The sequence below is a fragment of the Bombus pyrosoma genome, linkage group LG4 (assembly GCF_014825855.1).
Source record: "Bombus pyrosoma isolate SC7728 linkage group LG4, ASM1482585v1, whole genome shotgun sequence".
NCBI classification, from domain to species: domain Eukaryota; kingdom Metazoa; phylum Arthropoda; class Insecta; order Hymenoptera; family Apidae; genus Bombus; species Bombus pyrosoma.
In genome coordinates, this window is record NC_057773.1 from 9,620,699 (window position 1) to 9,643,569 (window position 22,871).

The 22,871-nt window shown below is 47.7% G+C and overlaps 1 protein-coding gene across 2 annotated transcripts in view; it reads left to right on the forward strand.

The window, feature by feature from the left end:
- LOC122566749 (protein O-mannosyl-transferase TMTC2-like) overlaps positions 1-22,871 on the forward strand; it is a 214,932-nt gene that overhangs the window by 121,387 nt on the left and 70,674 nt on the right. For both annotated transcript variants that reach the window (XM_043724447.1, XM_043724446.1), the window contains exons 4-7: positions 4,827-5,067; positions 6,022-6,318; positions 11,376-12,258; positions 16,988-17,102. In XM_043724447.1, the coding sequence (XP_043580382.1) occupies positions 4,827-5,067; positions 6,022-6,318; positions 11,376-12,258; positions 16,988-17,102 (1,536 nt within the window). The remainder of the gene's footprint in view (positions 1-4,826; positions 5,068-6,021; positions 6,319-11,375; positions 12,259-16,987; positions 17,103-22,871) is intronic.

Here is a 22,871-nt window from a genome sequence, read left to right on the forward strand (position 1 = left end):
CTTGGAAATAATTTAATTTCTAGGTACGTTGTTTCTTAGTTATTTTCGTCCGCGGTAACGTTTCTACCGTATATCGATTCGTTGGTAGAGAGGTAATGGATAAATTGATTTATCGGCCAAAGATAGAGTCATCGAAGAACAGAGAGCAAAGGACAACGGCTGCGAAGTAAGTTCCCGTTACTTATGTAGGCCATCGGCCTAGAAAATCTGTTTCGCCAAGGAATCCGTTGAGAGCCCTAGTTTATTGCACCACGAGATTGCGAGTGCCGGCAGCGTGTGACAAAGAGCTTGCATTCGCTTTACGTACACTCGAGAATCGTACAAATTCACCACCCTTGCCTTTCGCTATTCTAACCATCATACGATTCATCCGAAACATCAAATCGCCCTTCTTCGCTGATCAATCCCTGACATTCCAAATTCAAACGTCTCAACGTCATCTGTCACTTCCTTTTTTCAACTTCTTATTCAGCGAAGAACGCGAGTAAATGGAAGAGTTTACGCGGTAGATCGCGCGTGGCGGCGGCGCGTATTTACGACTTAACTTACGACTGCCATCACTTTTTTCCTTCCGTCACACTTAGCAGCCGTAGCTTAAGCCTCACTTTCGAAATTGCATGGCACACAGCAGCGGCAGTGGGGGAGAATGGTAGCGGCAGCGACGAGGTAAACGGGGCGCGCGCGATGTGCCGCTCGAACGAGCCGGCTGCGGCCGAGGTTTCCTAAAACGCTCCCGGGGATGGAATGAGTTTTCCGGACGATTTAGTCAGGTATTTATTTGGTCCTCCCTCACCGGCATCTTCGCGGTTCTCGCTCCAGGGACCATCTTCTGGGAAATGCCCGACATAATGTAGCTTCACCGAGGTAGTCGCGCTCTTTCTCTTCTACGGTTCACACTACGGCCCTTTTATTGTTCTTCCCGGCGTCTTTGGTCCCGCATCCTACCTAAACTGTCGCCCTCTTTCCCCGTCGTTGATTCGTTCTCCCGGAATGGGATCCGTTCCCAGCAGTTGCTCGAGGAGAAGTGGAGAAGAAAGAAGGGTGGCGCGCAAGACGGAGGACGAAGAGGTGGCGACGCGAGGGAATGTCGTGCAAATTGCCGGGCGCCGCATCATCCCCCGGGGATCACGCGGCAGCTTCTCGCTCCCGAAGAAACGATCCCCGTATCGTGTCCCGTGAATTTCTATTTATCCGAGCGGCAAAGTCACGTCCCCGCGGCCAATGAGAGAAATAGAAAACGATCGTAACGCCTGACAATTTACGACCGGGTGCTGCTTACTGTCGCATCGCGTCGAACGGGACCGTGGCCACCGACTGTATCTGAATTTTGTCGCGCTACCCCGAGGGGCTTAGCGAGAATCAACGCGAGAAGGGCTCGCGGATCGCGGGAAAAATTTCAGCGGCGCGCATCGAACATGCCCGCGGACGTTATCGAATTTTGTCAGTGCCGCGTGTGTGAAATATTATTTCGCCAAAGATAAACGAAGCGTCGCGCCGTCCATTGCTGCAGGAATTTAACGCGCAGTCACCCTTTACCTGTTTCCCTCTCCCCCCAATACGCTCTCAGCCAGCGTGTCTCTCCGCTTCCTCACGAATCCGATAAATAATTCTTGTCGATTTGACATTAAATATGCCGCTTCGCGAAATTAAATTGTCATCTGTCGCGAAATTACGCGTGAATATTTATGTCGCGGCACCGATGTCCACCTTTCGAATCAATGGCTACCGTCAAGGGATAAGTGTATCGAAGCCGAGACGTGCAATCACGATTTCCGTAATACCGAAACGAGAAGCGAAGGCTGACGCGAGGATGAAACAGCGAGAGGACGGAAAAAAAGAAAGGGAGAAAAGCCGAATTGGCCGGCGAGAAGAAAAAAGCGACGTCAGGGGAAACGGGAGGCAGCAATATCGTCGATCGTCGAGCCTAAAGTAACATCGGCCAGCCGTTTCTTTCTCTCGGCTCAGGCGCTCACTCGCTATAGAAACCGGGTGCAATCGATAGGACAGTCATCCCTGCCTCGGTTCTCGCCATCCACCCCTACTTAGTCGTTCTCTCTTTTCCACCTCTTTCGCGTAGCTCCGTGTACGGCGGCCAAGCCACGATTACGAAGATTAATCATCGGCCGATTTTAATATCGCCGCTGGTATCTATATCGAGTCGGAACGAACGCACAGAGCAGAGCGAAAGGGAGAGACTGCACGGAGCGACCGGCACACGCTGTAATTTATTAATTCGATCGGACGCCGTAACGGCCGACCAATAATTCTAATTTGACCGGCAGCTAAGCGCTTTTCGATTCGACAAGAAGCCACGGAAAATTGAATCGGTATCCCATAGCCTTACGTAAGTCGACGAGGCCAGGCTTAAAGGGGTTGGACCGGTATTAGCGTCGACTCGAGGGGCTGCAGAAGAGCGTACACGTACCCTTTGCAGCCTTGCGAACCCTCCGCGTGCAGTCACGTTCCGAACTGCTCCGTTAGACCGGGGACCGAGTTTCATTAACGTCACGTGTACTGTCAGAAATAGTCCCCGGGGAATACCACGAACGTGTACACACTGAGAGAGGAACCAGCCATGGAGAGAGAGAAGAGTGTCCCCGTTTCGCGACAGTTCTGACAGATGCTTAATATCACCGATGCCTCCGACTAATACCTTGGATTACCCAATGTTAGAGACCTCCGAGAGGTTGATCTGCGGATCTGCTTTTACGCTTTAATTGCTCGTATCTCGCTGCTCGTCGTCATCGGCGTCTCGATTTTTCTTCCTTTTTCTCTCTTCCTTTCTTCGTTCCTCCTTTTCTTCTTCGTCGATATGAATCTGAACACACCGGACAATGTAGTAACTATAAAATCACTGGACAAGATTTTATTGACGGCGCAGACTCGTGAATTTCGACTGGAAACTGTTTATTTTCGGTCGAACGAAAAATTTTCATTAAACATTCATATTTCCAAGCAAACGCCGACCGTTAATGTTTTACGCTCGACGAATCGATCGACGTTAACGAGGCCAATAATATAACGAAAAAGGGGAAGGGCGAGTAACGTCGCGCGTGTTCCAATATCGACGGGGTTGTGTGTTTCTTTTGGAATTTCGCGTGAGCGCGTGTACCGTCGCCTGACAGGATCCGGAAATTGAAATAAACAGCGACGAGGGAAGTTTACGTGCCATCCGTTCGTTCGTATAAATGTGTCGAGTGTTTCGCCCGCTGGAAACCGAGAGAATTCGAGCACCGTCGCGCAGAATTGTTCCGAATTCTAATGAATTTTGCGACATCGTAAATCTTACGCCGCCCTTACGCAACGATCAACTGTTTCGTCCGAACAACTTATGGTAAACTTGCGTGTCGAAACTTTCGAAATCTGCACGAAACTTACTCCAATCTGACGTTGTACGACGACAGACAGATGAAACAATTTCTTCTACGAGAAGAAATTATTGTTGCTTTGTACAGCAATATATATGAACGATCAATATCAAAATCATGTCCAAATTTTCTCGAACAATAGCAGACACCAAAGCTGATAGGTTTACGCAACGTGTTTGTAATCTGGAAATCAAATGTTGCATAAATAAAGATTACACGTTAAACATGTGTAGATACATGATGTGGGAGAATTATCGCCACGCTCGAAGGCTTTATAAATTTGCCATTAGAACCAAACGAATTACGTTTACCGAACAATTTGCTGTTGTAACGCGGCAGGAAGATTGAATCTTCTTAAACGAAAATCATTTAATCTACCTTCGAAACCGAATCACTACCGTTTTATCATATACTCCCGAACGAGTCGAACGAAAATTATTTACAAAACTAATAACTGTGTTTTCACAGATGAACCGATCGATTATCGACGATATAATAGATAGCGGAGACTGTCTTTCGATAATGAACGAACGACGCCGTTCGTCTATTTGATTTCTCGATTATAGCAACACAGGGGAACAGGTGTTCGATCTAAATTCCACGCAAGAAGAATCCAACCAGCGCAGCGTTTGCTTCCATTGTCGATCGTGGCCGTCTCGAGCGTGGATCGCTAGCTCACGTAGAAAATGCGATACGATCCTCGTTGAGGGGCGAGGGGGCTTATCGGAGGGCCGTGGAATTCGAAATTATTGGCTCGGTGTTCATCGAGCCCTGTTCCCATTTCCCCCGTCGACGACGATGGCTCAGGTGCGTCGCCTGCGGTATCACAGCCTCGAGACGAGCCCGAAACACCGCGACGCTCATGAATATCGATCGTGCGGGTCGATTAAAATACCACGAGCCGCGGTGTTGCTCGTCACTGTTCGTTGGACAAATCCGTGGAAACGAAACGATCCGTCGAATTTCGTTCGATTTTGAACGAAACGACGACTAACGATCTGTTCCCCATTCAAATATGTTTAAAACGTATATTTTAATCTGAAATTATATGTGTGGCGGCACTCGGCGAAGCGAAGTGCCTAATGTGCCATCAACGTCCCAATGGTCCTTCCGCCGAATGTTCGAGAAGAAGGCGTGCGTGGCAACGGTCGCGGTCGCCTAACAAACGCGTGGATAGTGGGAATATTGACGGGCGACGAAAAGAAATGAATCGAATCCGATCGACCGTTAAATTTGAACCAGGAAGCGATAAAGTCGAGTTGTAACCGGGCAGCGAGATCGACTAGCGAAACCGAGAGCGATACGCGACGCGATCAAAAGAAAAGACTTGTTAACAAATATATCGTTGACCTAAACACCGAGTGATTATTTAACGCACTACACCCAATATCACCTCATATGTATAATACGTATGAATGAAAGAGTCGCTAACGAGATCGTGTTATATCTTTGTCACAGAAGAGCTATTCTGACGAATCCGGACCTGCTGTCCAGCACGCCGTGGTCCCGGCTGCTGGAGAACGATTTCTGGGGCACGCCACTGAACGATCGAGGCTCCCACGGAAGTTACAGGCCTCTTTGCGTGGCTACCTTTCGCCTGAATCATCTACTGGGCGGCCTGGAACCGTGGGGCTATCATCTGGTGAACGTCGCGCTGCACGCCGCCTGCACCGTGCTTGTGGTTAGAGTTGCCAGAAAGGTAAAGTACACGCCACTAGCGTATAATAACGTTAATTAAGCCGGCAAGCTCGGTGAAATTTATCGGTTATTCAAACGAGAAACTAATTCGGTATAGGAAGAGGGAAGGGGTTGGAGGCTCGGAGAATTCGACTGGTTCATCTGCTTTTCGATTAAAGCCGGACAAGCTGCTCGTCCGTCGCGCGCATCGCGTTGGTCAGATTTTACGTCAGAGCAGCAGGAAACGAGATAATAGTGACACCTGTAGAGTGTACGTCATGCAGACTTGATAATACCAGACGTTATGGCGACTGGCTGGAAATAAAATTTTACCAGTCCATTTAATTCCGGAATATTACGTTAATAATCGCGTGCGACCGCGTCCACCGTCCTCCCTTGACGGCCACGCGTGTCACCTGCCATGGTTATCGTAATGGAAATGGGATTACCAGGGGAAATCCGTTGTTTCGTTTCAAGTTTCAAGAGCCTCGGTTCTGTGCTTTCAGCTTTTTCAATCCCGCCGAATAACAACGTCCGCAATGCCATTGTCGCTGATCGTTCCGTGAATAAGTGCAATCGGTTTTTATCTTGCCGCACAATCGTCGAATATATCGAAAACTGCGCGAGACAATTAAACGTCATTGTCTTGTTACGAAACGATTCGTATTCCATTTCCGTTTCTAACAAATTAGTCCAAAACTCCCAACGATCGAATCCGTCTCCTGTAAAATATCATTTCTCGATCTATCTATTCCACGCTCGCGTTGCCGCAACATTCAACAGATTAATAGAAACCGCCGATGACTATCTAAACCGCCCCTATTCCCATTTTCCGTAGAAGAGTTGGTCCATTGTCCTCGATCGTAAAAATTGCGTTAAAAGGCGCACCGCCTCTGTACCTAGAACAATGAAGGAGAGACGCACAATCCGCGTACCATTGTTCAGCGATTCACCGAGAATTTTTCACGTTTTGCAGGTATTGCCTGAAAGAAACAATCTCGGCCACGCGATCACCGGCTTCCTGTTCGCGGCGCATCCGATTCACAGCGAAGCAGTGGCCGGCGTGGTCGGTCGTGCCGATCTTCTCGCCTGTCTGTTGACCTTGTCAGCGTTACTCGCATACAGCGCCCACTGCGAGCGCACCAGGTCGCCATTTCCTTTGATTCTGGCCCTTGTGTCGTCGACCCTGGCTACCCTCGCCAAGGAAACGGGAATATCCTCGTTGGCTCTGTGTCTCCTCTGGGAACTGTGTCGCGGCGAGTCGAGTCGAAAGGTAAGAGACTGCAAGAAATTTCTTCGGGGACCTTTCCCTGGGTACAGGGCTCGATAAAGGGAGATGGATCCTCGCAGTTTTGCATCGAGTGGTTTAACACGGTGCAAACTGCGCGCACAAGATGCTACGTGGAAGACGATGGGAGTTATTTATCGATAATTCATTAGAGTGCGCGAAGCGAGGGGAGAGCGTATCGATCGAGGGTTGCTAATGCGCTAGGGTAAGTCCCGCTGATGAGGTGCACAGCGGTAGGATGTTGTAATTGACGTATCGTGTGTTTACGATGTACGTGCTGTTCACGGAGGATGTCGTGTTTGGAACAAAACGCGATTACTTGCATATTTGGGTTAGGTTTGCGACATTGTCATCATCGACGAGTGTTTGAAACACAATTACGAATGCGACAGTTCCGTTGATTAACCCTTCGGTTAAACGTTTCGACGAGGATTCTGTATACGACTAAAGACTATCGATACGTGATCCAAACTTGTATTTGTATCGGATATATTCCTCGTTGCGTCGGTGGTCGCGTGAAATTCCATTTTACAACTCAATTCCGTATCACCTACGACCTCGTCGAACAGCTAGTTTAACTGCCACTAACTAGCCGGGATTTATGGACTGGCCGTGAGATCCTGCCTATCAGATTTTACGAGCCGTGATTTTCCCCCGTCTCGTGTTCTCTCCGTACCGCGAGGTTTCTCCGGAAGAACGAGCCTCCGGCTGGAAAGTCGAGGTTGCAACATTTACAGACCGTCGATTGCAAGTCGCTCGCATCTCACGTGCCTCGGACACATTATCGTAAATTAACGTTTCGAGAGCTGCATTACGCCGGATTGCGGTAGTGCGCGGATCCGCCTGCCATTACGAATATTAACAACTGAAAATGGACCGGTCTACCGGTAGAACGACGTAATCAAATTACCGCTGACGAGCGGAAGTAGGTGAGTCCGGAGACGAGGAGGCCCGAGCCGCGCACGGATTATACCGGCCTGCTGGCGTCAACTGATAACGTCGTGCAATTACTCTACTACTCTATATAATTACTCGTGAACGTATACAAGAACGCTAATCGTAACCAACTGGCGTAATATCGAATTCGTCGTACACGGAATACCGTATCCTCTGTTGGCGTTAACGCGCGTACGCACGTGCACCACAGGCGCATGTAACGTGAAATTCTCGCCTGGTTTCTTGAATCCCAGACGCACGCGTGCATTATCCCTGTATAACGGCAACCGCCGAGGGTACAAAAGGTAAGGGTACACAAGACAAGGCAAGTCTTGTAACCGATAATGACGCAGCATGTGCAAACGCGAGAGAGCAAGGCCAGCATTCTGCCAGAGACAGTGGCCTGATGCACGGGGTGAGCCACCTTTAGCTTCCCCACGCCCTGATTCTAGACGGCTTTAACCACCTTCAACCACCTCCAGACACACGGCTAGACCCTTCGACTCTGAACCTCCAGGCGTTCGCTTTTCTCCTGCACATCGTACCCGGATGCGCTGGATGCATCAGACGCCTGGCGTGATGCATGTCGTGGACCAGCCAGCCAGCCGACGAACGTTGGAGGGGTGCCAAGGGTCGTTCGCATTTCCTGACACCCTTCCGAGTGTAGCGCCGCGCGAGAGGCCGATCCCTCGGTAGTTCTTCCTTTCTGTCCTATCCAGTTGTCCCTGTTTTATCTTTCTTGCTCTTGATCGTCCATATTTTTCCTCTTATTATGGCACACTTGTTCGCCGTTGTTCCGTCGAGTCGCGCCGTCTCAAAATTCAAGATAGACGAGAGATCAAGTTAACCATTTTTCGACCAGAATGAAATACTTTTCCAAGGAGATTTCTGCTGGCTCTGTTCTTTTATTTTCTTTCATCTTTGTTCCGTTTTCTTGAAAGTATAATTTTATTTTGCCCGTGTTCTACATTGACCATAACTGCTTCGTCTACTATGTATCGATTTGTAGCGGCCCATGGCAGTAGAAAAAGTTCCAGGGTTGAACCGAAAAAAATTCAAAACTGTGAGAGATCCATATTATTGTGGCCTTGAATACTAACGTCGTTTTAGGCTACAAGGTCTAGAAACAAAAAATATTATGAGTAGATTGTTATTGCTCTTGTAACCTTCAGTTAGAGTTACACAAAAGGTTAACTTTTTGTGATAATATCCGTTAATATAAATGTATGAACGCGTTCCCTATGATATTCCTTTGGTATCGTAGCATTGAACGAGCGACGATCAAAATTCGCATACACTATCTCTGTACCTATACTTGCTTCAATATATTTTGCTATTACGAATTCATCCACTCGTTTCTTTATCAAACGAGTCTACATGTTAGCCACCTCAAACTTTTCTAATATCGTTTCAACGTCCACGTCTTACGATGGGCCCGCTAGTTGCACGCAAAGTACTAAACGTTATACTTAGAAGCTGCGAAATTCTATCCTGTCTCAAAATTCTATGTTTCTCGGCCCGGCTTGAGACATCGTCTTCTTCTCATACAAGAATCACTAACTTGCTCACGCTGTTTATGGTCGTTTTAATTGCGTCAATGTGGTCATTATGAATGTTAACGAATTCGCCAAAGTTCTTATCTTTCTGCTCACATATCACCTTTGAACGGCGTCATATTCGTGTCTTGCTTGCGTATACATAACGACGATGATTGTATGTGTCCCTACTAAACAGTTTCTTATTAAGTCGTTAATAAACAAATAAATAAATAATTAACTAGGAGATGTGAAAGAGAGCATAGTCACCGAGTTAGAAATCAAAGAGGAGGAAGAAGCTTCGGCACGTTCCAAGAGAATTATTAATAAAACGACAGAGCGCAATTTCCATTCATTTACGACGGAGGCTCACGTAGCTCTGCTTAAATCCTCGTTAATCGGCTTTCTTGTCAAAGGCGTCCTTTATTCGTCGAACTTCAAACCAGAATTCCCGGTTTATCGCGGCACCGAAAATGTCAGCTACGCTGTGTAACTGGGTTACATTACCGTAGCGAATTATTCCTTCTCGACTCGTGCGTCGCAAACTTGCCAAAAGTTCCACCCTGTGAGAGCTATCGTCCCTTGATTAGCCCGAATTCGCCGCGGCTCGAGCATAACTCCTCGATTTTCCGGGCTTTCCCTCAAACTTGTTTTCTTCAAAAGCTGTAACAATACGGTACTTCTATGTTGCTTAAGTTTTCGACCTTCGTTCATGGTATCCTATAGTTTCGCATACCGTTCCATTCTTATTCAATGAAAGAACAGGTCCCTTGTGCTCTTGCTGAAAACGTCCCTTCTACTTACCAAGGTGATATAGTAATCTTGAGTTGCACAGATTCTTCTCGCCGAATATAACGCGAAGCAATGAAAACTACGTTTGACAATGACATATGCAAATAATTTTCCCTCTACTATATGTTCTTCGCCACGTGCAATTAGACTTTTCGCGCGATACTTGTCCGATTAATCTACTTGTATCTTCTGAATCGTTCTTCGCTCGTTATCTGGTCTAAAACGAATATTCGTTCGGTTCACGGTCACTCGTTGTCGGTAATTTCCACTCCCACGATGACTGATAAAAACTGTTTTATTGTTCAGCGGAAACGAGACGATTTAGTCGGAAGAGAGTCCCGTCGCATCCAATTTTTCACGTGGCGTCGGTGCGGTAATATTAAAAGCATCGTTAAGAGGGAAAAGAAGAACGTTCGTACGAATCTATCGCGAATTATAACATCGGCGTGAAACAAAGCCAGACCGGTTACAATTCTGGAGCTCGCAATTATCGCCCACGACTTCTTCCGCGGCCCCGCAATTTACCATTAAAATGTCGCTTTCGCATTACGCCGCGCTACGGTTCGCTTTAAAAGCTTTCGACGTTACTTTTCATTTGCACGGAACCTCGCGCCGGCTTTCGAGAGCATCGCGTCGATTAAGCGTGCCGTGCACGCTTTTCCCGCGATTTTCTTGTAACCTGCTATAAAATTATATTTCCTTGTTCAACAATTTTCCGGTCCCTTTTGTTTCTTTTTCGTTCTACTTCCACTGTTATTTCGCTCGCATCCCAACCTACAAATCGTCGAAGAACAAAATTCACCGTGTTATATCAGCGCTTCATTTGCCAAACCCGATCGAGCGAATTCTCCTCTTCCGTCGGTCATCCGCCAGACGCGAACACGCGTTCGACACGAACCTGCCATACGTTGCCACACGAGTCATCATGATGCTTTTCGATCCTGTTTATGATCGCGAAAGAGTGTTCTCCCTGTCTATCACGAAGCTGGCAAATGGAAAGATAGACACGAATCGATATTTGCGATCTACAACCGCGGTTTTTCTATCCACGACGCTCTTTTTTTCGAGTAGGATGCGTTATCTATCCGCTCGGTGTTTGACCGCGTACGATATACGAACGCGTCTAGTTTCCTGAAATAAAGACAGGAAAATACGTGCCGACGTTCGTCGCTCCCCATCACGTCGACTCGTTTCACACGGTTTCACGGAAAACACACGGTTTCCAAAGGGTACCTCTTTTAAATTAATGTTTTCGACATGAAAGAGCGACTCTTTTGACCGGTAGAGGTACAGACCGTTTTCGTTTCCTAGTTAAATTACTTTGGAAACCGTCGCCGGATGCAGATCGTTCAGTTTAATTTACAACCGACGAAGAGAGATGAGTCAGCTGTTTGGTCGAAACACGTGCAATTATTATTAAGATTCCTCGTTTAATTATGGATGAACATCGATGTTGGCGCTCGTAACCATGACGGCCCTTAATTAATCTTCATTCGCCGTGATTCGCGTCTGTCAACGGTTTCATACCATTCGATTAAAAAGCATGTACATACTTCATAACGAACGACAACCATTAGACCGTGATGAATTACTCGGCCGATGCACCATTCATTTATTCAAATCACTGACTAGGAATATCTTATTACCAATTATCGAGCAGCAACGAAACCTTTCATTTACGTACACGATAGAAAATAGAATATGACACAACTGACTGATCAGAAATTATGTACCCAACGCGCACAACTTATAATTGATTTGGACTATTTGTATTTCCAGGTGAATTGCGGCTTGACTCGCTCACGTAGCATCGGCATCGTGTCTGGAAGTTTGGCGTTGTTGGTTCTTGGTAGACTGAGGATTACCGGCACGAGGCCAGAATTCGCGAGCGCGGACAACCCGACGGCCAGGCACCCATCTCGCCTGACACGCGGTCTTACATTCCTCTACCTACCCGCAGCAAGCGCCAGGATGTTACTTTGTCCCAATACACTAAGCTTCGACTGGTCCATGGACGCCGTGCCGCGAATCACGAGCCTCCTTGACGCGAGAAATCTCGAATCCGCCTGTTTGTACACCGCGCTAATCGGCGCCTCGATCTGGACGATCAAGACGCTTCGTCGACCAGTCCGGGAGACCAGTCTACATCTCGTGCAGTATCCTCGCTCCATGTCGTCCAGGTGTCCCGTGTGTGCCGGCAGGCGAACAGGAGGATGTCACACGGATGGGTGTCGGGCGGCGAACAACAATAACAACGGGCCGATCGGTGATTGTTACTGCGCGAAGAGGCCTAACAATGGATTAATCTGGAGCAACGGATTCGCCAGCAGGCAGGCGGCTGCGAGTGGTGTCGCCGCGTCCCTCGGTTTCCTCGTGCTTCCCTTCCTACCGGCTAGCAATTTGTTCTTTTACGTGGGCTTCGTCATAGCCGAGAGGATTCTCTATTTACCGAGCGTGGGCGCGTGTTTGATCGTCGGAGCCGCGATCTCTGGATGTTATCAGATAGCAAGAAGACACGGATCGAGAAGGAAAGGCAGGGCAGTGCTGCTAGCCACGGCGGTACTCGTTTGTCTGATGTCGGCTAAGACGTTATTAAGGAACGCCGACTGGTTCGACGAGGAGAGCCTCTATAGATCGGCTCTGCACGTGAACCCTCCAAAAGGTGAGTCCCTTCTCTTCATTATTTTCCTCTTCGTATCGATTAATGGGAATTTTATTGCCAGACTTACTTCTGCAAGGGGGACATAAGGTCTCGTATTCGTGGCAGTTATTAACCGACTCTGAAAGTTATATACCTACGGGACCTACAACTAACATACGCAGTTCGCCGTTACATTTTTTCCAAGCATCGAACATCATATTCCGTCGTATTTTATATTCAACGTTGAATACGTCAGCCAGCAACAATTGCCACTTTACCAAGCCATTAACATTTTAATTACCTACCCGGTGTCCCCTCTGTACCGCAGTCGCTAGGAAAAGCAGTAAAGATAGGTTGCGCGTGCGACGAACGCGGATGAATTAAAAAGATAACGATAATAGGGAGTCGCGTGCTAATGATAAAGCCGGCTGATGATCGAAGACAGATACGTCCGCAAGGACGAAATGTATAGCACAATGTAAAAATGAAATTCCGCCCGCGTCGCTCGAATATCGCTGGCAGTTTTCTCTACAGCAACTCATTTCGACGACGCGCGGCTGACCCCCGCTATCCAGCCTCTCATCTTCAACTTGCCTGCTGGCCGACGATCCGCCTACCGTGTACATAAAATTGCCGGCTGAGCTGGATACGCGACATGCAATACCAGCTCGACGAGAGTCGCTTCGTACCCTCCTCCGCCACCTGTCCACTTTTTATCGTCCTCAGTCCTTATCCGTCTTCGTCGCTGTTTTTATATATCTCCGCTAGACGCGTCCTCTTGTACCTTTACTGCCGTGTCTATACCCCGCACGATCGTTTTATCTTCCCCTCTATTTGTCGCATCGCTCCTCCCACGTTATTCGCGTTATCGCGAATACACGCGTTTCTCTCTGCCCTTAGAATTTGCATCGTTGTCTATCCGCTGCGTCAGTTACCTTTTTCCATATATTCTGGTAAAGTTATAAATACATCGAATATCGTCCGATCAACTTACCCCACCTCTTTCCAAACTTTAATATATCGCGCAGAATATTTGTAATCCTCTCTCCTTGGCTCCTCTTTACTCAGCTACTCTCGCTCGATGAATCAGTGATACGGGTCTCCCGAGACCCGAAGTGCATCGGTTTCCCTAGGGACTTTCTCTCTCTCTCTCTCTCTCTCTCTCTCACTCTCTCCCTCTCTACTTGAGCTTTATCGTTTCGCTTATCCGTCTCTGTCCGTTTTTGTCCACCTCCGGCCGTTTTTGCCGGCTTTATCTAGCCGATCTGAACTTCATATCGCACCCCTGGCCTCCTAATTACCCGTAGGTGGTCCGACGCATCCTTTGGATTCCGTTTCTCACCGAGTCCGGTTCCACCTCAGTTTCCGAACGCTATTATCGCGGTCGTTTCGTTTCATCGAGTTCTGGCGAGCCACAGTTCCCTCGAATAGACAATGTTCTTGGAAACATAGCTGGCCGGACGACCGTTTCAACGATGCTCCATACCTGCTTTGTCGAGTTTCACCTTTGTTTCCCTTTTAATCTTCGCGTCAAAAGGGTGTCGGCTGGCAGGGGCGAGAGGCGGTCACGCGAACCGAAGCTGAAACACCACCGACAACCCTTCTCTCCGTGTCACCTATATCCGTCCGGTCACAAGCCTTTCTTCGCGGATCGTTTTAATGGCCGAGGTAAAAACCAGGTACATAGTAGACCAAGAGCGTAAGGATCGACGTAGTTAGAAACATCACTAAGGATCGTCATTACATTACATTACATTATTAAGGATCATCGAACGTACTTACATCGATACCAGTTTGTTTTTTAATGATTTTTATTATTTATTTAATTAGATGGAGCGAGAGCGCATTTGATATAACTCGAATCGCGCAACTGTCGCTGCGTGATGTGCAATGTGTGATTGTTTGACGTGGCAGAGTTTAGGAATGACAACCAGCTCGACGTTGTGTTTCCTCGAAAAATAGAAATATCGCACCTGTGAGAACTGGTCATGAAGATTAGGGTAACATTACCGCAAGGGACAACACAGCACGTATGCTACGATTAATAAAAAAAAAGATTTGTGTCTTAAGTTGATAGGCTGCGTATATTGCAACAACGACCGCTGGCTTTTGCACTCTATTTAATCGCTGAATTCTCTTCTCTTTGAAGTTTTAACCAGCAGAGAAATTATTTGATCGATTCGAAACTTAACTTCCCTATTAAATAATCCACGTAATCCCTTATTCAATCACGTAGGAACATATCGATCGTTGGTTTATTGAAGTTAGACGACGCAGAGTTAGAGCAGGCTTGGCCAACAAATAGAAGATCCCGGATGGAACCTTGGTCCAACAAACTCTGCGGTCGATTCCTTCCCTTTCCTCGATTCTTTACTTTTTCTTCCCCTCTTGCACGCTCTATCTCGCTTCAAAGTCAGCCGAGTCTACGGTACGTGATGTCGTTTGTACTCGGTTTAGCTGGCACGATGACCATCCCATCGAAGGTCTATTTGACCGGTATTTTCCTCCGCTAACGCGACTTTTCCTCCGCCCGGCGAAGACGATTAGGCGCGAGTCTACTGGAACGTGACTCGAGGGAAAGAATGAGGGGTTCGATTTTCAAGGGAGGAAGCCAGCGATCGCGTTACGAGCGTAAAATCGGGCCGTAGCTCAGTGGAGGGTAGCACGAAACGCGGCATTCGATAGAATCGCACGACGATGAAATATGCTCTGCGGCGATTTATCGCGTTTATTTATCGCGACTGATTTAAAATGCCAACCTCGCCGCTTGTGGATTATCGCCGTGTTACCGGCGTAGAAGCATCGTATTTTTATTTCGGTGTTAAAATAATGGCAGGAGAACTAGGTATATGAAGATAGGGAAAACGTTGAACAAGTGGAAGACGTAAATTAGTTGAAACGTTTAAAGGAATTTCGTTCGATGATATAGTAGAAAATGTGCGAGGCGGCAATGCATAATAACGGATAATCATTTTCCGATTTCGTAGCTCCATTCGGCCGTGTTTTCTTCGCCGATCGTTTCTTTCGCGTTCGCATTTCACTCGGCCACATCGTGCCCCGTTCCTCTCCATTATTTCGCTCAACGTTCTAAAGAGGCGCGTTTCTTTTTGTTCGTCCTATGACGTTCAATCTATCATTCGGTTCATTTACATCGCACAGTCAGTGCACGGTGCTCTTTAATTCGCTGGCTCGCGCGCGCTCCACTTTCCCATTCGCCACGGTCGCAATTGAAAAGAAACGGCTAACTGGATCGAATCACCGTTGCGCAAAGGACCGAAGGACACTCGATCGTGGGAAAAATGTAGAACGAGCGGAATTTTCCCTATTTTTCCAAGCACGGCGAAAATTTTCGAACCGTTGCCCGATGTCGTTAACGACAAACGCTGCAGCGTGCTACCGACCAACGCGACGCGCTCTAAATACGCGAGCTTGATTCAAGAATCGAGAATGAAACGGGAAACGCTCGAAGAAAGTCGACTCGAACGATTCGAGAATTTAAAAAGGTACCATGGTCGTTTAAGAATTTTTTCTCGACGATTTAATTTTTATGTGAAGTTCGAGCGGTTTATTATTCGTTTCTAAAAGTCGCGTGACTAAATGTTTGCACGTTTAAACAAACTCTGGAGCGGAGAACTGTTTGCTAATGAAAATTATTTCTTGCTTACGTTTGTGCACGGACAGAGCCCGTAATCAGATTATATCCATCTTAAAACCACACGGCGCGGTAGTATTTAAACTACTAATGAAAAATAATTTGAAGCGTGAAGATACAAGAGCTTTTTAAATAATCGCACAGGGACCTCGCCAAGCCGGGAAAGAGCTGTACTTCGCGTAATAGTAAACCCTATTTAAGGCAATGTCGTGTAATCTACTTGTTCTTTTATCCGCTGTAATCTTCCTTCTAGCGAAACTTCTTTTACGCAAAACTTCATTTCTTAAAATTTTCATTCAAACTGCAGCGGCGCTATCATCGTCAAAGATACTTTGTAAGGATCGATAAACAAAATTTCAAAACTTTCTATCGCGAACCGTGAAGTCGATAGTTTTGAGTAACTTTGTAGCAGCTATTCCAAGTGTAACGAAAGCGCACCTGCGATTTCTCGAATTGAAAGAAAACGAGGAATCGTGGAAGGTGGATCGGTCCGTGACGCGTTTGCAGGGCAACTTTACGATCCCGGATTCATTTATTACTCTCTGCTCGAGTAGCCATCGGTCCAAATCAGCGACGGAAAGGTCTGGAAAATGTTTTACAGTCGATATTGTTGGTCGAAGATAAAAAGCGGAAGCGAGCTCGCTACAACCGTGTGCGCTGTGGCACGATATTCGCGCTATCCGGTGTGCACCGACGATCGCGTGTGCACGCGGGTTTATTGCTCGTAAATACAAAGAACCGAGAAAGAAGTCGGGGGAAAAAGAAGGAACCCCGGGGTTGGAGAAAGAGTCTCGACCGTGCCTGTATCGCGTCTTATTGCTTTTCAAGAAGAAGTTGTGCGCCACCTTTAAAAATCTATCATGGAGAGACGTATCGTTTCTCGTGTACTCTCGTGATGTACGATGCTGTTTGAAGATTCGAGTCGCGGAGACAGAATAACGAGGAAATTTATGTCGTTGCTAAATTCTATAGCTGGTGTATAAATAAACGCGATAGTATCGAAAAGGAAGTAATATTTCCCTTTTGTAGCAACCGTTACTTTTTTCGTTTCGTCGTCGTGGCCCTGTTGTAACAAATGTTCCGTTGTGATTGTTACAGCTTATGGTAATTTGGGCAGTGTGCTGAGCGCTCAGGGACGCGTCGCGGAGGCGGAGGAGGCGTTCGTCCAGGCGCTCCGCTATCGACCGAACATGGCGGACGTACACTACAATCTGTAAGTACAGCCACGTGCAGTCCCAATAATCCACTTTGCTGTTTGCCCTCTCTCCTTTTTCGCTGCTAATGGCGCCCGGTGTAGGAAAGAGCAACCTCGATCTCGTTTTAACACGGTAAACAGGGGATAAACACGGACCGAGTTTATCTAAAAACCTTCTCATTACCTTTTCCAAGTCTTCTTTGATTAAACTCGGCGATATTTAGAGTTGCTTAGTAAGGCAAACAGAGTTGGAAGTCAATTTTCCAAGGCGTCCGCGCGATACATACCCGTTCGACAGAGGAAGTTTCATTATGAGAAAGCTCGCAGCGAATCCGAATTCCACGCTCCGTATATATTTCGTCATCCAAGATTTATGAGACGCCATACAATGGCGGAAACTTTCGCCTTGTCCCTCTGTTTGCTACGTGTCGCGAATCCCGCCCCGGTCACTGAAAATCCTAACATCCGAAATTCTAAAATCCTGGAACGCGGAACACCCGGCCACGCAGGGTTTCGAATTTCATCTTGTCTCCGACTGAACGTAACGCGATCGTCCCAGGCAACTTCCGTTTCCCTCGTCGCGTACTCGCTTCGCGGTACGTAGCATAGAGTGGACGCTGACCCCGGATCCAGGGACGACTGTCGAATTTGCGTAATCCACGAGCAAAGCGTTGCCGCTCCGCAAATCTTGCAAGCAATGAAGTCCCTCCTGACTTAAGCAGCCGGTGGCGCGGCAGTGTCCGAAATGCAGGAAAAGGCCAGGGGCCGACGGGACGCCCGACGTTGTGCGATTCGCTGGAAATAAAGGTCGAAGGAATCGCTGATCCGTGGCGGAAAATCGGTACACATCGAGAAATTCCGCCGATTGTCCCAGATCCATGGCTAGACTGGCTTCGAACGCTTTGTGCGCCGTGCTATTGGAAAAGCTACATGAAACCAGCAAGTCGTACAGGGAATTTCGTGTATAGCGTGAGAAACCTATCGATCCCGTACCGTTGCTACGTGTGTAACGTCGGCCAATCTAGAGAACAGAATATAGCGAACAGAATCTAGCGAACAGAATCTGGCTACTGGTGGGACATTTTCCTTTATCGCTAACCGGTATAAGACAAACTCTCACGGGGAACTACCGAAAGTCTCGCAGGACTTTCGATCGGCGCTCGTCATCTTCCAGCTATCCCGGACCGTTGTAGAGAGGACGTAGAGAGCTTGTCAAGCCGGCGAGTCGATAAGCCGCCACTGGGCATCCCTCTGCGAACTCGCGATAAGCCGATGTGCCGTACGTTCGTTGCAACGCGGTTATCCATTATCTCCGTCCGTAAGAGTACATCCGCCGGGCTGGCATCCCGTGGGGAAAGAAAGCTCGAGATACCACGCTTCTCTTTTCGGCGAAGAAACGATCTCATGAAACGGCGAACGAGGCCAAACAGCAAGCCCTATTTATTTTCTCGTTGCTACAGGGCGTTTGGCGCCGATACAGGGGCTTCGTACATAGATTCTCCAGCTTTTTGGTCTCGAAGTATGATTGATAAAACGCACGCAACATAGTCACGCAGGTACCATTGTAAAATTCCTCGTGGGGGACTAACGAAGAGAAAGTGGTACTGTATTTTATGAGAAGAAACAAATTGCTCGGGTTAAACTGCGAATAACCTGGATTCGTTCTTTCGCGAAACTGAAATAACCACAACGGTAAGACGTCTTAAACGCATGGAGATAAATATCGCATAATATCGTGGTACGTCCACTGATCTTTCGAACGTCGAAGTGTAACATTCGTAAAATCAATCGATAACTGTACGCGCTAATTCGTCGCCTTTATTTCGAGTATTTTACTTAACCCAACCTAGAGCCAAGTAACTCTCAACAGGGGAGGATCTCGTGAATATCGAAGCGTGTTGGCGAGTGTCGTGACTTTGTCCGGCAACCGACTGATTGCAGAGAACAACGAACGTAGAGTTTCGAAGCGCGTTGCCCCGGCCGTAACGTGTCGGTCACTATTCCGCTGTACGTTGTCGCGAGATCTCCACGCAAAAGAAATGGCTTGCTCGGCTCGATAAGCTGGCCAGGTACGTTGTCCCTTCGACGGATCGATTGACTGGACACGAACGAATGAACATCAAAACCGTTGTTCGCGACGACAGCGCGACAAGATTCTACACCTATCTGTGCCCTTGATGGCCTGTTCCCACCCTCCTCGGAAGACTGATGACCGATTTCGAGAGAGACGATAGATGATGATATATTAAAACCCCGTTTGCCACCCCCTGGCTTCGATCGCCAGTCATCCATCAGCGAAGGCTGACGGTGAATAGAAAATTGATTAGTCATCCTTCGCTTGTGAAGAGGAAAGAAAGTTGTCCCGGTTGTCCCTCGATAGAGCAGCCTGCTGATTATGTGGGCGCTTGGATAATAATGTCACGAGATCCATGGGTAATTAACGAACGCCTGTTCTGTGTCGGTCGAGATGCTCGTCTCTCGGGAAGAGATTAAAATATAATTGGCTGCGTGAGCTTGGGAGGATGGTAAAAATCAGGGTTCGAGCATCGATGTTCGTGTTTTATTCGGAAAATAAGAGCGAAGAGAAAGAGCGATAAAAAGAAGTGTAGCGAAAAAGGAGAAAAAAGATCAGAGGAGGAGAAGGGATAGAATGAAGAGGATAAAAAGTAGACGAAGCAAAGAGTATCCGTGACACGTTAATTAAGCGTCGAACGGGAATTATTGGCCGTTTCACAGGCGGCACAGCATGCCGGATACGCCAATGGCGGTAATTACTCGACGGTAAATAGAATCAGTTGATTCGGTGGCGAAATTGACACCGAGTTCAAAGGAAGGTCGTGCGTCGCTTAATTGTCGTCGCGACGCCGGAGGTGCGACGCCGTGGTTACACGGCCGACGTTAAAGCAAGCATCTGTGCCGTTGCGGAGCATCGACGCGCGAAACTCCCTCGACGCGCTACATCAGAGCGAGAGAGAGCGAGCGAGCGAGCGAGCGAGAGAGAGAGAGAGAGAGAGGGCAGAGAGCGATGTGCATCGCAATGCATACGTACACAGGGTGATATCCACGTACGTATAAACTCACACAGAATGAAAGGGAGGATTGGAAGAGGGGTAGTGACGGGCGATGGTAAAGTGCAACTCGGAGTGCAATTGAGGGTTTTCATAACGACGCTGCTGACGCGAAATAACGCGACCAAGCATCAGGGGCTGGCGTTTCAGTGAAAACGCTAACGAAATCAAAGTACGATCCAAGAGAATTAATTTGCTTATTGTCCCCGTGAAATTGACGTGAAACGAGCCTCGCGAGCCTCGCTAATTGGCCCCGGCGACAAACGCGCGCCGCCACACCGCGCCGATTCTATTCCTTCTCGCTCTTTGAGCATCCGTGGCCCAGTTCTGTCTCACGATCAAGATGAACTTCGTTAAATGCATGTAAATATTTACGTCGTTTCGTCGACGATGTCTTTGAGCCTGTGACACGCTGCCACGGAAAGTGGAGCTCTCGTTTCGCGCGACATTGTTGCACGACACTTGAAATTTCTGCGTACAAGGGACGAGAGAAATTTAAACGAACGATGACTATTCTAAAGGCTTCAACGCCGGATACCGAAATGGTCAAAATGGAATGTCTTTGAAACTTTGTGTTTCTGATGTTACAGGCTCGTTTATTTCCTTGTGTCGTATAGTTTTCATTTACCTTTCAATTTCTCTGATCAGCTATCAGCGGCTCTAGCGTAAAAACTTATTTCGTTCATTAAACGTTTCACCGTTGCGATCCTCGGATGTCTGGAATGAAGTAAACGCGACCAATAAGACGGTGAAACGCGGATAACTCCGTCGGAACTTTCCAGAGCCATGTTGCGTCGGAACAGATGTCAGGAAATATCGGAGGAAGTTTGTCCTTTTAGGAACGAAACTGGGATGATAGAAGAATTAATGGTGGTTCCGCGGAAGGTCAATATCGAGGATGCCATTTATTGGCCGAAGAAAATCGTGGATGAGAATAGAATCTGCGACGTTTAAGGGACGATGACGTCGACGGGTAACGAGCAGCCAGCGAACGCCGCGTAACGAAGATAATGATGACAATTACGAAGACGAAGGGCTCGTAAACCAGATGAAACAGCTGTGCAGTGTGCGAGGATAAAATAATTGCGGGAAAGATCGTAACCATACGCGATAACGCATAATCCACGTGTAATAAGCAGAATGATCGAATGATCAAATTAAAAATTACCTTCTCCAAACGCGTCGCTGTTCGATGCATCGATCGACACAAGACTTTGATTGGATTTACCTTTCTGATGCGACGAAACGTTGTAGCGATTCGAAACTGCGGTGATAAACTTCGAAACGACTCGAGATTAACTCATGTCTCGCATCATCCGTACCCCCGGTAATTTCCACTCGTTTCAATTTCGTTCGCCTGAAATTACCAGGACCTTCAACGTCGATGAAACTCTATAAATTAAAACCTCTCTGTAAAATGGAAATGGCAAAAAATACACGAGAGTGAAACTCACGTAAATTCGATCGAATTTCCGAGGTATTTTACCAAACAAGATATCGCGTTCACAATGGATCCAATTACCAACCAGTCGGCGGATATTAATACGCGATTGATTTTGCCAAATGTAGCCGTGGATAAACAAGATTTCGCTCAGCTTCTAACGCGATCGTCGGATACAGTTGGAATATCGAATTAGTTTTTGAAAGCTTCCAACGCCGACCGACTATCCCTGCCGTCTATTTTCTCCGTCGTTAATTTGCATACGAGCAATGGCGTGTAGATATCCATCGGTACAAAATGAAACGCATGTAGTTGCTTGACGTTTGATTGATTAGCTCTATTGAAAACTAGACGTCGAAAGTTACCGCGTTACAAATGACACATTGCACCGCCGCTTTATACCGAGTCAGAACAATCGAGTTTCCCAAGATTCTCAGCCACATCGGTTTAAAATTCAAACAACACCTTCAGCCCGGAATATGAAGCACGGCTTCGAGAGATTCTCGTAGAATATAACGCTCCTGGAATATGAAAACGACTCCCCACAACGCGTTCGCGATTCCTCTTCCTTTTCTCTACAAACACGATCAAAATGGAAGGGTGGATCTTCACGAACCACCCCGTAAGAAGTATCACCTTCTTCCATGCTGATATTTAATTCGCATTAAGCGACGTGACTGGACAGAATGAACGGATAAGACGGCTGGAATCGACGTTCGCCTCGACCTTCGCCTCGACGTTCGCCCGACGTTCGCCTCGATGTTCGCCTCGATGTTCGCCTCGACGTTTACGTCGACGTGCAAGAGGATTCCATTCTTGGGCGGAACGCGGCAGGGATCCGGAGGTTCGCAGCAGTCGCGTCATTCGGACTGGCATTCGCCTCGTCGAGAGAGGCGAGGCTGCGAATTGAATGGGAAATTGATGGGTTTCGGCCTGTCGGCCGTGTACGCGCCGTATATCCGCCATAGACCCCAACTAGATTCCGTTGTGTCCTGCCCCGTGTATACAGCCTGTACCTCGAAGCGTTCTACCGCTGCTCCACCCCCTAACCACTCTCCTCCGTCGCGACGCTACACACGACGTGTTCCTCGCCGCATACAGAACGTTGCGGAGGCCGATGGTGTGCGTGCGTACAGCTGCACCAGCTAGCTACCCGAGGTAAACCGTCGTCGGTCCGTTTGGACCGGTGTTTACCCATGCTGACCGCTTGAATATGTATCGTCTCGCCGGTGCTTTGATTGTACGCCTTCGCATTTGCATGCGGAAGTGTCCCGGTTC